The sequence below is a fragment of the Colias philodice genome, chromosome 27 (assembly GCF_061535455.1).
Source record: "Colias philodice isolate Cphi_HAF_F1 chromosome 27, ilColPhil1 Martin Lab GWU primary, whole genome shotgun sequence".
Lineage (NCBI taxonomy): Eukaryota > Metazoa > Arthropoda > Insecta > Lepidoptera > Pieridae > Colias > Colias philodice.
In genome coordinates this window covers 4438899-4454089 of record NC_143112.1, presented here as the reverse complement: position 1 = coordinate 4454089, position 15191 = coordinate 4438899, and the positions used below count along the sequence as shown (strand labels likewise).

At 32.7% G+C, this 15191-nt stretch overlaps 1 protein-coding gene across 5 annotated transcripts in view; it reads left to right on the top strand.

Moving 5' to 3' along the window:
• SPR (G protein-coupled sex peptide receptor) overlaps window positions 1-12085 on the top strand; it is a 238108-nt gene extending 226023 nt beyond the window's left edge. For 3 of the 5 annotated variants that reach the window (XM_089711918.1, XM_089711917.1, XM_089711914.1), the window contains 2 exons: window positions 6572-6710; window positions 9711-11132. In XM_089711918.1, the coding sequence (XP_089568044.1) occupies window positions 6572-6710; window positions 9711-10256 (685 nt within the window). In that variant the 3' untranslated portion in view covers window positions 10257-11132. Of the gene's footprint in view, window positions 1-6571; window positions 6711-9710 lie in introns of all 5 variants that reach the window. The other 2 variants (XM_089711915.1, XM_089711916.1) reach the window with 2 other exon arrangements.
• Window positions 12086-15191: the final 3106 nt, after the last annotated feature.

The following is a 15191-nucleotide window of genomic DNA, read 5'->3' as shown; positions in this document are numbered from 1 at the left end:
TAGCAGACTTAGAAGCTTCATATTTGGAATACATATAGAGTTTAGTGTCTTAATCATGGGAAAACTTAAATATTTTGTAATTTCGGTCCAGTTTTCCAAATACACCAACTGCATCAATAACTTTGTAATCCCATATAAATATATGGGATTACAAAGTTATTTATGCAGTTGGTGGTTGGTGGTGGTATCAAAAAGAAAGGCTCTACAAAAAGAAGTGAGATCCCATCAAAAACATCCTGTAAAAAACCCAAGTCTCGCAGCTCAGTCTTTCTACCGTCAAAAGTTGTGAGATCCATGTAAGTAATACCAAGTCGGTTAATCTATTTAGTGTCTACTTGAAGGACCTTCTGTCTTAAGTTATTACATAAGTTATTATCATGCCAATATTAAAAATATTTAACGTTTTAAACAAATAGATCGACTTGGACATCGCATGAAAACAAAATGAATATTACAATATTATATTAGATTCTTTAGTCTCTCGCGCCTCACGCGATTGAAACTCTCGTTCCTGTTGGTCGCTGGCCCGTCGTGCTGTGTAGTGTGATACATACTAATAATCTAATCAAGCGATGTCCAAGTCGATCTATTTGTTTAAAACGTTAAATATTTTTAATATTGGCATGATAATAACTTATGTAATAACTTAAGACAGAAGGTCCTTCAAGTAGACACTAAATAGATTAACCGACTTGGTATTACTTACATGGATCTCACAACTTTTGACGGTAGAAAGACTGAGCTGCGAGACTTGGGTTTTTTACAGGATGTTTTTGATGGGATTGTTATTTCTCAGTTATGAAAAGTGATGTAATTTTGGTGACTTGTAATGTTTTGGGTATACATACATACCTGTAAATTACTTGTGATGAAAAATAAATAAATAAATAAAAATAAATAAATCTTATTAAAGCGTGTTTTTAGTTATTAAAATATACATATTCCTTATTATTAAATCTAAATTGTTGACGCATTATTTTGTTCGCGAGTAAAACCGCGGGGCACAGCTAGTAGATAATATTACGCTCAGTTACGCAGGGAATTCGCGAGATTTGTCAGTACGCGTAATTATAATGATGGATCGGTTTTAGTTACATTCTCTGAATGCCTCGTCAAATGTGTGAAATATTAATATACTAGCTGTTGCTTGTGACTCTGTCTGATTGAATGCTAGGTGTATGATAGTTACTAGCTGTGCCCCGCGGTTTTACCCGCATTGCTCAGATCCTGTTGGTCTTAGCGTGATGATATGTAGCCTTCCTCGATAAATGGGCTATCTATCGCCGAAATAATATTTCAAATCGGACCTGAGATTAGCTCGGTCAAACAAACTCTCAGCTTTATAATATGTATTAGTATAGTTATGTATTTAGTTATATATTTATATTGAGACTATTTTTTTTTCATTCGTTTTTCATTTTGAACGCTTATAAACTCTACATTTTATAGAGAAATTATAAGTTGCTTTTCTTAGCACAGGTAATTATATAATTATACTGGCTGTCCCAGCACACGTTTATCTGCCGTAAAATAGATGTTTTGCACAAATTTTCATGAGAATCGATAGAGCCGTTTCGGCCAATTCCGTTCAAAAATTTGAACATAGAATCTCCTATTTTGAAATCGGTTTAAAAGGGCCATTATAACATTGTATTAATACATTATTGGTTTTTATCGAAAACCTCATTATTTAAATTTGTATTGAGGGATGACATGAATTTAATCATGTCCTGTCAATCTTATTTAATCGGCGTCCTTTTTATCGACCTCTATTTTTAAACGACTGTGAAAGAAAGAGGGTAATGTTTTTCGAATGTATGTATGTATATTTCCTTGGCACGCCCTACAGCCCAAACTGGTGGACGGATTTTGACTTACGAGGTGTTGTTTTAATCCTCAGAATAGGTAGTGAACATTATAATAATTCTTGTTAACCGACGTTTTCAAAAAACAATGGAGTTTCCCAATTCGTAGTTTTTGATTTTTTTTCAGTTCGTCAAAATATCGTTAGAGTCAGGTTCACTAAATATTATCTTATAAAAAGCTCATATTTTATAAAGATAAAATAATTTATATAAATTAATGGAAGCTTCAAAAAAATTGTCTAGACCTGATAATTTAATTAGTAAAAATCGTGTTCTTGGTAGTATTTCATAGTTTGTTAGAAACTTTAGATTACCTTAGTCTTTTGACCTTAGTACATATAAACTGAAAGTTTTCATGTGACCCTAATTGACTTGTGACGTCATACTTTCGTAAAATCTGGGTCCAAACACTTCAGTGCCCTGGATAACTTCCAAATTGCCAAAGTAAAGTGATAATATAAAAGTCTGATATAGGACTGTATGCTAATTAAATTAATATTTTGATACCATACGTACAATCTACTTCTACGTCTTCACTACATAATATAAAACGAAGTTATTAGGTTTTAGACAAAGCGGGCGAACCCTTTCTCTTGAATCACTCTATCTTTTAAAAAACCGCATTAAAATCCGTTGCGTAGTTTTAAATATTTAAGCATACATGGGGCATAGGGACAGAAAAGGTGACTGCTTTATACTATGTAGTGATTACAACATACTCCAAAAATGTTGCCAGATACAAATTCAAAAAGCTTTTAAATTCGAATTTCACAGAACTAGCGACTAGTGTGCACCAGACCATCAAAGCGGGAACACGTAATTTATATACGAAATAAACCGGCCAAAAAGATTCGATGGCGGATAGACTCGCCATTTATGACTACAATAAAACGAACCAAGCTTTAACGTTCTGTTTACAACGATACTTTACGATTAGCTGTTTTGGGGCACGCCTCACCTGATTTCTGGGTGATTTTGTACACTTATACTATTATAGACACAGTAAAGAGTCAGTCAGAGCCTATAGTATTTAAGTTAATTTGCTTTTTGTTATGTATTCTTACATATTTCCACTTATCAATTAGATGTAAAGACAACAAAATAATAATATAATCTCATTCCCATTGATCGTCTTTTACGAGTAAGTCGTCGTAGGCTACAAGAGGTGCATAGTTAACACCTAACACTAAAGCGCGTCACACACGATGAAGATACTATAATATTTTATCTTAAGATACTGTTATATTTTATATTACAGTATCTTAACGCATCCGGTATCAGCGTTCGGACCATCATTTTTCTTTTTGTCATTGCGTACTAAGACTCCTGTAGAACCGCCATCCTGTTACAAATGACCCACAAAGTTTCGCGTCATTCGCGAACGGTGATATAATATCTACGAGGTAAAAATTTTGGTAATTGTAAAATAATAATTAACGGTATACAATATGATAGTAGATGTAGAGATAATGTTTGATTCAAGTTGCTCGCTGTACTGATACTAAATTATCGTTGATAACCAAATTAGTAGTCATTCGATAAGAAAATTGATCTATACTAATATTATAAAGCTGAAAAGTTTGTTTGTTTGAACGCGCTAATCTCGGGAACTATTGGTCCGAATTGAAAAATTCTTTCAGTGTTAGATAGCCCATTCATCGAGGAAGGTTATAGGCTATATATCATCTTGCTCAGACCAACAGGAGTGGATCACTGCGGGTAAAACCGCGGAGTACAGCTAGTTATTTATAATTCTTGTTATGTAGCCCTTCAAATGAATACGTAGATTCTCATAGACCACCGACTTTAAGTTTTCGATCTGATAAATATAAAAATAACAAAAAATACCTCCCAAAATAGCTTGACCCAAAAAAATACAATTTGTAATTCACAACACGCGCTTCCTGCACCAAACCAGTCGGCCATTAAAGATCCATCGACGAAAACACTTAACTAAACTTATTAAAAGTACGTCAAAACTTCCCGTTGCCAAAATGCTTGACATTCATTGCAGGTTCGAGGATTTATAAAAGCTTTGTAATGTATTTGGTTAAATCAAAAGAAATGCGTAAGTAAGATTACGAAGATTTTTGTTTCACAGTTATATAGCTTTCCGCCCGTGGCTTCGCCCACGTTTTCGTTCCATCCTCACAACTTTCGCATTTATAATATTAGTAGGATGTAGGATGTCGACGTCATGAAAAGTTCCGACGGTTGCCTGGAAGAAATGACATATAGCCATAAGGCCGCCCATTGTATATCTTTTATTGTGTTTTGTTTTCATTTTTGTATTTCCTTACTGTAGGTATATACAATGAAGGACGAATAAATAAAATAATAAAGTTTTATTTAAGGCTTTGAAAACATGACCTTGTGTACAGAAAGCTGATCAGGTGATATTTGGCTGCGTTTAGATTGGCAAGTGGCAAAGACTAAAAACTGGAAGATGCGTTGAATGTACTACCACTCAGACCTATGCTAAACGATTATAAAAGTCAAAGAAGTACAAATAACTGATAAAGTCATGGGAGTACTTCGAACATTTTAAATATTACCTTGGTAACTCTCAATAAAAGTTCACAATTGATTGAAAAAAAGAAAGAAAGAAGAAAGAAAGAAAGATCATTTATTTGACTCCACAATAATAACAAACACAATTGACACAGAATACAATACTTAATTAAAATTAAAACAACACAACATGAAACAAAACAATACAAGTATAATAAATGAAAGAATAAAATAAAATAAAATGAAAATAATTCAACTTGAATATCTATCGTACCGTAAATATAGACTAGCTTTGCTTCCGCGGTTTCACCCGCCTAGTTTTAAAAGAAATTCCCATAAAGTGAGATTTTCCACCACGGTAGAAAGTAATTTATTAATATCTTAACTTAAAATCGCCCTGTTACGTCTTTATAGAAATACAAACATAACCAATTTCGCATTTTCGCATTAGCAAGGTTTTCTAGTTTTGCATTTTTTTATATATAAAATAACAAGTTGTGCCCACGGTTTTGTCTGCATTGCTCCGCTCTGATTGGTCTTGATATAATATTTAAGCCTTCCCGATAAATGGACTATCTAACAAACAAACTCTTCAGCCTTATAATATTATTATAGATACTAGCGGTCCGCCCCGGCTTCGCCCGTGGTACATATTTACGTTTTCTCTACATAAAAACCATCCTCGTACTTCAAGGAATATAATAAAAAAAGAATTATCGAAATCGGTTCAGCCGTTCTCGAGTTATGCGCTTACCAACACATTTTGCGATTCATTTTTATATATAAGAATAACAAAATTCCATCACTTATCGAATTATGACTTCAATTTTACCGTTCACTGAAGCGTGAAAGGCACAATGTGTTCTAAGAAACTAGAACATTTCTAGAGCCAATTTGTAAAGGCTGTAGGCAATTACTGCCTCGTTTAGAGACAAATATTTCACCTGAGCACGTCGGGAACATTGAAACTATAATTATGCCATTTTCTGACTTCATTATACGTCTATAATAGTGAAACGTTAATGTATTTTGAGCGACTATTCTCATCTATACTTAATTTTATAAATCGAAATGTTTGTTTGTACGTTTGAACGCGCTAATCTCAAGAAAAACTGGTCCGATTCGAAAAATTCTTTCGGTGTTAGATAGCCCATTTACCGAGGAAGGCTATATATCGTCACGCTAAGACCAACAGGAGTAATGTATATAGAGTAAGGGGCAGATGCATCATTCATACATCAGGTTCACTGATCGATTTTCTTTAGGGACAAGTATTCCGCTTTCTATGTTCTACCAGACGGAGACATTTTTTGCTCTTCGTCTCCACCGGGAATCGAACCCAGGTCTCCTCGGTTTTACGCTTACACGTTAACCACTGCACTAAGAGTGTCTTTGTCTAAGTCTTTTAAATTATATTGTAAATATTATTAGAAAGATAAAAATCTTCTTGTCTTTATAAAGGGCTCTAGGGTGGTAAATTTTGAGAAAGGGCACCAAATTAAGAGAAGTTTTCCTTAATCACATCATAAAAAATGTAATTAGATTTAGATTTGTTAAACAACGGAACAAGATTAAACCTTTGCAATTAGACGGCAAAAAACAGAAAACGTTATTATTTAGGCGCTGAAATCCGAATCTGGCCATCTCACATCTTTTAAAAGCTTTCACGCTGAAAATAAGACATAAATAATTGGAAAAAATAAATAAAAATATTAATTAAATAAAAATAAACATCAACAATTATATAATATACCTAATACATAGATATTTATTATCAATACCTATAAATTAAGTCTCAGTATGTTTTTTTCCGGTCACTAGCTTGTATATATTAGATCAATATTGTTAACATTTTTCCCATACTAGCAAGAAATCAACTTATGTATGTAGATTGTATGTATTGTTCAGATGGCCTAGTTTGTCTATTGATACTCACTCTATTATACATACTTCATATTCAGTATTTGTCTACTGTAGTCGGAATAAAAGGTATAGGCAATTAGCTAGTGAACTAGCTAATTGCCTCGGCATCCCTTGATCCGGAATAAATTAATAGACATTTAAAATTTAACTATAAACCTGGTAAATTAAAAATCACCTCTACATGCAAAATTTTGCTTCTTTAATTGTATATCCCCTTTTATAATTGATGCTTACTAATTTAAAATAATGTTGGTATATTTTATCATCCACAGGTGTACCATGCCGCGAGTGAAAAAGTGTCTAATCTACATAGGTATAGCAGCCTTCCTGCATCAGTTTCCCAGATTTTTCGAGAAGGAATACGTACCTCATATTACAGTGTGGAGAGGACATTTGGAAGAAGTTTGTAGAGTAAGTATATTGTATTTTAAAATTAACTGTTTTAAGTATATTAATATAATATAACGCTTTATGTGGTTTACGGAAATATTAAGCCGGCTACTCACGTACCTGCCGCAGGGGCAATATTGGAACTCGGTTGCATGGCGATCGGAGCAATTTCCGCTGTTCTCTAAATTGTCCCTGCTTTCCTATACACATAAACAATTATTATTAATGCCGGCTACTCACATATCTGCCGCACGGGCAATATTGGAGCAATCTCGGTTGGTGGGCGGTCGGAGCATTTTCAGTTGTTCTCTAAATTGCCCCTGCTTGCCTATACACATCATAATTAAGGAGCCAATTAAGGGTGCAATCCTAATATTGCCCCTGCTGCAGGTAAGTGAGTAGCCGGCTTAAACTGAATAATTGAATTAAATGAAATGAATATTTAACATTATTATATGGTTTACGGTTTTTAACGAAATTACTGTATGAATGTTAACAATTTATGTGGGGTTATCAAAAAATGTTGTTTCAACGGAGTTCTTCGTTATTACGCACTAATAATAAAATATTTTTTACTGTGTTTCATCATAATGTTTTTGAATTAATATGATATTGAACGCTAGTATATTACAATGAATTTGCAAGCAAAGCATAGTATGTTACAGTGTATTTGCAATTTAACTCTTGTATGACAAGAAGGACTTTATATATCGCATTCATGTCACAGATTATACTGTAATTAATTCCCAAGGACACTATAATATTATAATATACCGACTTGACTAACATGTTAAGTATCCTATAATTATGTGAATAATTCTAAAAGTTCTCATTGATTTTATTGAATATAAACATATTTAAAGAAGGTAGAAGGTTATAAATATGAACGTAAAAACTCAAATATTTATTCAAATAGACTTATTTTAGACGCGCCTTTGAATCGTCAGTTAGAAATTATTTACGGCCAAATTTTTACCTAAACATATGTCAAACGCACAGGTTAAAAACATTACCTTATATTTTATTCGATATAATAAAAAAGAGCGTGTGTGCCGAGCACACGTGTCAGAAGCGAAACTTTGGCAAGATTCAAAGATACAAAAATCATCGCCTTACTCCATGACGTAATGGTATTACCATGACGCGACCTTGAAATTTTACTTTCAACGCGCCTAAAGAAGATTCACTTCAAAAAATAGTATAATTTCAATATTTATTTTTATACCCCATTTCACTTGTATATTTTAATACATTTTTCTAATATATTATTATAATGAACCTCATTCAATCTTCATTCTATCCAAGAAAGATGGATTGTTCTCATGAATTCCAGGAAACATCTTACAGTTAACATGCCCCACGATTAATATAAGAAGGTTAAATTATTTATGTAAGAAGTATTAATGGCTAATGTATGGAAAATACGAATAATTTAGTTTTCTAAGGGTTCAATGTTAGATGGTTATTGTTCGTCTTGATTAAGATTCGAAATGAAAAGTTTGTATATATTTAGAAAGAAAAAATAAGCACCAAATTCTTTATATTGTAATTACAGAAGATATTATTTTGTTTTTGTTGAACTTATAATGCTTATTATTTAAATTTTGAATTAAATTAAATTCCATTTACATCTAAAATTTGATGAAATAAATAAATAAATAATACCTAATAGGAATATAGGTACCATGTAGAGACATAATTTATGTCTGGACATAATTGTATATACTTATTTTCTTTTTATTGTTTCCTATTTTTAAGTGATTGTATTACAATAAAGTGTAATAAATAAATAAATAAATAAATAATTGTTATAATAAATGTGCTGTGAACCATTATTTCATTTCTGAAACTATTGCGTTCAATTTAAACAAAAACACTACTTCCACGATTAAATGAATTTAAAGCAGTTTTATAAATATTTTACTTTAAATATGTCATATTTTTTCATCAAACAAAACTTAAATATATGATCAAAACTATAAAAAAACTGAAATCTAAAACATCTTTTTTAAACTCTAACCTTCTAAAAACTATAAACTTTATTTTAATGGGCTACGATTTCGAATCACGGCAATTAAGAATCGTTTGAGAGAAAGAAATAGTATCTTGTAACCCCATAAACAAACAAAAACAAACAAAAGCAGGTATCAAAAGCATTGTTCCATGAATACGTACAAAACAAGACAATAAATTACTTCCCGCGGTTTTTCTTTCTAGACCAGATCGCTAACTTTACCTATTAGCTTGGTTGAATACGAAGTTTTTAAACTCGTATTGTTACTTATATGTGGAATCGTTTTGTTGATTTGGTAACATTTGTTTATGGGTTTGTAGATTTTTTTGAATGTGTCTTTTATTATCTGTGATTTTGATACGAATTGTACATAAAAAAGTGTAGACTTTTCATCTAAAAGTTGCAATGAAATTTAAATACGGAAAAACTATTTGCTTGTCGATAAAATTATTTGTCTTGGCACTAACCTTATCTATATTTTCTCTTATTTATGTAATGATTATATTACAGGGCGCGGGCACACGATGCGTTGCGGCGCCGCACCGCAAAGATTTCACCGTGTCAGTGGGCACACGAGTGGTGCGGCGCCGTAACGTTGTTCTGTCGCAGCGGCGTCGTAGCAGCGTTGCACAGCGTGTCCTTCCTTGTGATGCAAAACAACTGAGCGGTGCCGCTCCGACGTCGCACCGCATTCACCCCTCCCCGCCTCGTCTTGGTGGTTACAAGTCCGGTGCGGCGCCGGAGCGCATCGTGTGACATGCCACAGATATTTCTATGTAAGACGACGCAGCGACACCGCTCCGGCGCCGCACCGCCGCCGCAACGCATCGTGTGCCCCCGCTCTTACGGTGTTTGGTTTTTGTAGTGTTATCTGTGTTATGGATTAACAAGGTTTTTATTAACAACACTAACAACTTCATGTTAACTCATATACTCTATTGGTGTTCTTATAAGATGTTTTATTTTTAAACTTACGCAAAATATTTAATCTCAATTTTATTTTCTAGGTAAAATTGGCAAAATGGATAGAAAAACTGTCAGTGGACGCGTACTACACAGCGTACTTCACATTTCGTGTTCTTTTCGTACATTTACTGCCTTGCACATCACTAGTAGTCCTAAACGTTCTACTCTTCAAAGCGATGAGAACTGCGCAGATAAACAGACAAAAATTGTTCAAGGAAACAAGAAAATCCGAGTGCAAAAGGCTAAGCGATTCCAACTGTACAACACTAATGTTAATCGTAGTCGTAACTGTATTTTTATCAGTCGAAATCCCAGTCGCAGTAGTGACGATACTGCACATTATATCTAGCACCGTAGTCGAGATTCTCGACTACGATATCGCCAACAAGCTTATACTGATAACGAATTTTTGTATAATTCTCTCGTATCCGATCAATTTCGCTATTTATTGTGGTATGTCGCGGCAGTTCAGAGAGACGTTCAAAGACTTGTTTATGAAAAGTGGTGGGTCGAGAAGAAACGGTGCGTCTAGTCGATATTCGATAGTGAATGGTCCCCGCACTTGTACGACTGAAACTGTGCTCTAATTTTGGGAAATAAGGTGCATATTTCAATGACTTTGACCTGAATAATTCTTAAACGCAAAAGGCTGACTATTCACACTTTGATCGCTCAAAATTATGTAGTGCTTTTCTTGTCTATTCTTTTGATACTATGATACTTTAAATTATTTAACTAATCAAATAATATTAATTTTTACTTACTTCAAACACTAAAACACAAATGAAGACTTTGAGTAGTGATTACAAATAGTAATATTGCTGCAGTCTTTATCAAAATGCGATAAAATGCAAATTAATAGCATCTTAAAAATAGCGTTTATCATCTAGGTACAATGCCTTATTTTTTATTAATAAATAAATACTTGAACAATAAACTTACTAAATTAGTTAATTTTTAAAAAGAAGAAATTATTTTCTTACAAGACTCGCATTCATTCGAAATATAATTAACGACAATATGTCACATTGTCTCATACATAAGCCGTTGGTATGATCTAGAATCAAAGGCCAATTTTTAAACTTGGTTGTGAATACTTATGATGCTCCAACGAATAAAAATATCTATTAACTGAGATAGATTGAAACGAGATGACAATAAATAACTCTTACACACACACTTTTATTTAAGATTTATGTTTTTTCTGTTTCTCTAAAAGCATTTAATAAAATTTAATACTATTTTCATATTTGTTTCATTTACTTCTGTCCCCTCAACTCTTTTAACTTTTTTACTAATAGTTTGTCGTCCTCTAATGCTTTTTAACATTCTAATACCTAATATATTTGCAGGGTCAAATAGCATCGTGGGTGCGGACGCTCTCAGTAGACGCATACTTCATTACCTACTTCACTTTCCGAGTACTATTTGTCCACTTAATCCCTTGTACCTCGCTCGTTGTACTAAACGTCCTCCTCTTCAGAGCCATGAGAACCGCCCAGATAAACAGACAAAAGCTATTCAAGGAGAACCGTAAATCCGAATGCAAACGACTTAGAGATTCCAACTGCACAACACTAATGCTTATCGTCGTTGTCACAGTATTTCTGCTAGTCGAAATACCGGTCGCCGTCGTCACGATACTCCACATAATCTCCAGCACCCTAGTCGAGATTCTCGACTACGATATAGCGAACGTTCTCATTCTCATCACTAATTTCTGTATAATTGTTTCGTACCCGATAAATTTTGCTATTTATTGCGGCATGTCGCGACAATTTCGGGAAACGTTTAAAGAATTATTTATTCGTGGAGCTGTCACGAGCAGAAATGGCGGTTCAAGTCGATATTCCCTCGTAAACGGCCCGCGCACTTGTACAAACGAAACCGTACTTTAGACAGACTAAAAATAATTTGTAATCTGTGCATTCATGTAGTATAGATGTAAATATGTCACTTTATATTGTCTATTACATTTGTAGACATATCAGTTTTTTATTTGATAGCGTATTGAATGTATTTTTTTAAGTCGCCTTACCTATTGTAAAGATTATTGTATGTTGAACATTACTTTTCCAAGACTGTATGATTACTCGATCATAATGTTGTTTTATTTGTCATTGATCGACTAGTGGTATAGTCTGTGGATGGTGAGCCCCCATTCAGGGAAAGTATTGTAAAATTAGAGTTTATATAGTAATGTTTATGTAAATGTGCTTTGATAAGTGTAAATATTTGTATGTACAATAAAATTATTTATGAATTAATGTAAAAAATAAATTTATTGTATGTTATCGGTGTAAGCTTTTGTGTTGGTGAAGATAACCTCATTTATAGAGCCATTGTAATTTTTTTAATGGACCATGGCATTTTGAATCGATTCAAATGTGATTTTAAATAAATAATGTGAATTGTACTCATGTGTTTTATTATTATCCCTGAAAATACCACTACTGCTAAAAAAGATAAAAAATATTAAAATATAGTATTTTGTTAGATCAAAAAGAAGTTATTTATAAATTTAATAGCAGACTGCAGTGCTCATTTGATTGTACAAGTATACCTATGTCATAAAGGTGAATTGGAAGTAGGTACTTATTTGTTGCAAATATACAAGAAACCAGCCTTATATAATACACTATACCTGTACAAAATTTCATATCCAATCGCCACTATTTTATGAAAGAATACCTATCATCCATTCTCATAGACTGATATTTTTATAATACGTACACAGTACAATTTCTCAAAAAGTATTATCATTGGAAACCACACAATACCATCTTTTACATATGTTTAAAAAGCCTTCTTAATATTAGAATACGAAAGATCGGGATAATTGAAGAAATTCAATACCAATATAATCCGCTTTAAGCAAAATCATTGAATTTGTGAACATTGCCTTACAATATGTACAATGAACCACGAAAGGGAAGGTAAAATAATAATGGCTAGTTCGGTATGTATGTAATAAGCCTGGTTTTCTATGTAATCTTAACCTGCGGCTATACTCGCGTAAAAAAGGTAGCCTGTGTGATCATCCAGACTATCATCTATTTATGTACCAAATTTCATATAAATCTGATCCTGTTTTTGCGTAAAATAGAAACGAAGGTAGGTACATCTATAAAACAAACATCAACAGCTAGGTTTAAAAACTTTATTACTCATAAAAACAATTAAGTTCACTTAAAAACGGTTACATGCTATCTTAAATTAAACATATCTCTAGTTCAAGGTACTTAATTATATATCCATAATAATATTATAAATGCGAAAGTAACTCTGTCTGTCTGTCTGTTACTCAATCACGCCTGAACTACTGAACCAATTTTCATGAAATTTGGTATAGATATATTTTGATACCCGAGAAAGGACATAGGATAGGTTTTATCCCGGAAGTCTTACGGGAACGGGTTTTTCTCTGAAAACGCGGGCGAATCCGCGGGCGGAAAGCTAGTATATAATATTTTTACAAACAAGCATTCTACTTTTCTATTCTATTCTATTCAAATACAATACAGAACTTAAAAGAGATTAGGTATAATATTACTAGAAGAAGGATAATAGTAAACGACATCTCAAAAGATATTCCATTTTTCAAGATAAACACTGTTTTCTTATGATATAGTATTTATCTGACAATGCCTCCACATTATTTTTATATTTTTTTAGCGATATACTGCTTTATGTATACGAAAAAATACGTGAGGCACTCGGGGACTGCCGCGGTAAAGCTATTGCATGCTATGACTTCAAGCCACACCTCCGTGCCCGTCGGAGTGGGGAGCGTGAGGTTTTTTCGTTACGGAATTTCTGGATTCGGTCCCCGCGCTCAAGGCCCGCGATAGAAGCTATGCAATAGCTTAAAACTTTGTCCATGGTAAGTATTTAAAACACTAGGTATATCTATAATTAATATAGCTTAAAATAACAAAAATAAAACACGTTTAAACTCTTGAAATTATTTTATTGTCACCGATCCTTGATAAGTGTACAAAGTTTAAATTAAATCTGTTCGTTTAAATTGGGTCTTAAGTCGAGTCTAAAGGAATTGCCACAGGGAATTGCTTACACACAAACACTTCTATTTCATACAAAAATACAGGTTATACAGAAGCTTTTCGCTTTAATAAAAGCGTGTTAATAATAAAATGGAGTGTAGAGAAGTCTTTATTCAGTCTCAATATTACAATAAAAATACCATAATTTTCACTTCATGTTTTACCTAAATAACTCATACAGTACGTGCGTTCTTAAAAGATTAATAAAACGATCAGCTTAATAGCAAATGGCACAACTTGGCCTTAACACCAAAAGCTATGAAAATTAAAACACTATTCGAGCAATGAAAATTAAGTGAACATAATTTAACTGTTTTAATGATATACCTTACACTTTTAGTGAAATATCGCGACGTTTATATAATGTATGGCTGAAATGAAACATTGCATGAGTTATTGGATAAATTTGAATATTAAATGTAGTGGACATGGGTAAGTTTCAAGGCAAAATGAATCAACCTACCTATAAGAGAAATCCAGTAGTTTGTTACCTATTATTTTAAGTTTAGCCACAAATGTTTAGAAATATAGAGAAAGAATCAGATTATATCTATACTTAATATTATAAAGCTGAAGAGTTTGTTTGTTTGAACGCGCTAATCTCAGGAACTACTGTACAATTAAGTATCATGGAATTTATTATATGTACATTACATGATTGGTTCGAACAAACATGCATATTGCATATGCTTATGCTGTATATTTTCAACTTATAAATAAACTGATCGAACCAGTTCTATGAAAAAAAAAACAGTTTAAAATTCCAAAAATGTATAAACATTTTCTGCATCCTCCTATATCCCTTGATATTTAGATAGAGCAATTTTGATGAGTTTTCAAACAAAATGAATTTGTAAAATTCGTCACATGTGAATTTCCTGGTATTTTCGCAATCATAAAAGATCGAGATAACAAGAATTTTAAAATTGTAATAACAGTATTTTTCCGTGAAAAATCGTTTAAAGTCCCCTTTATTCGAAGTATTCAGATAAAAACAATTTTTATTATTACTAATTTTAACTCAGTACATTGTATTTTCCAAAAAGAAAAGTCCTAACACAGAGATTAAATTATTATTATCTGTAAGTACTAATATTATAAAGCTGAAAATTTTGTTTGTTTGATTGTTTGGTTAATTGTGCTAATGTCAGAAACTACCGACCCGATTTGAAAAGTTATTTCAGTGTTACAGAACCCATTTGTCGACTATAGATAAATCATCACGCTAAGACCAATAGAAACGTGAGTTATGCAGGTAAAACCGCAAGGAGGAATATCTTATTTATGATAATAATTCAACGGAACAGCTGCGTTGTTCCAACAATCAGTATAAAAAAATAAGTAGATAATTCTCATAAAAAAATAACAGCCGACTATAACGGCCTAAATGTCCTTTTTAACCGTCGTTCCAAAAACGACAAAAGTTTCTTAAATCATTCGTTTAATCATGTTTATTAT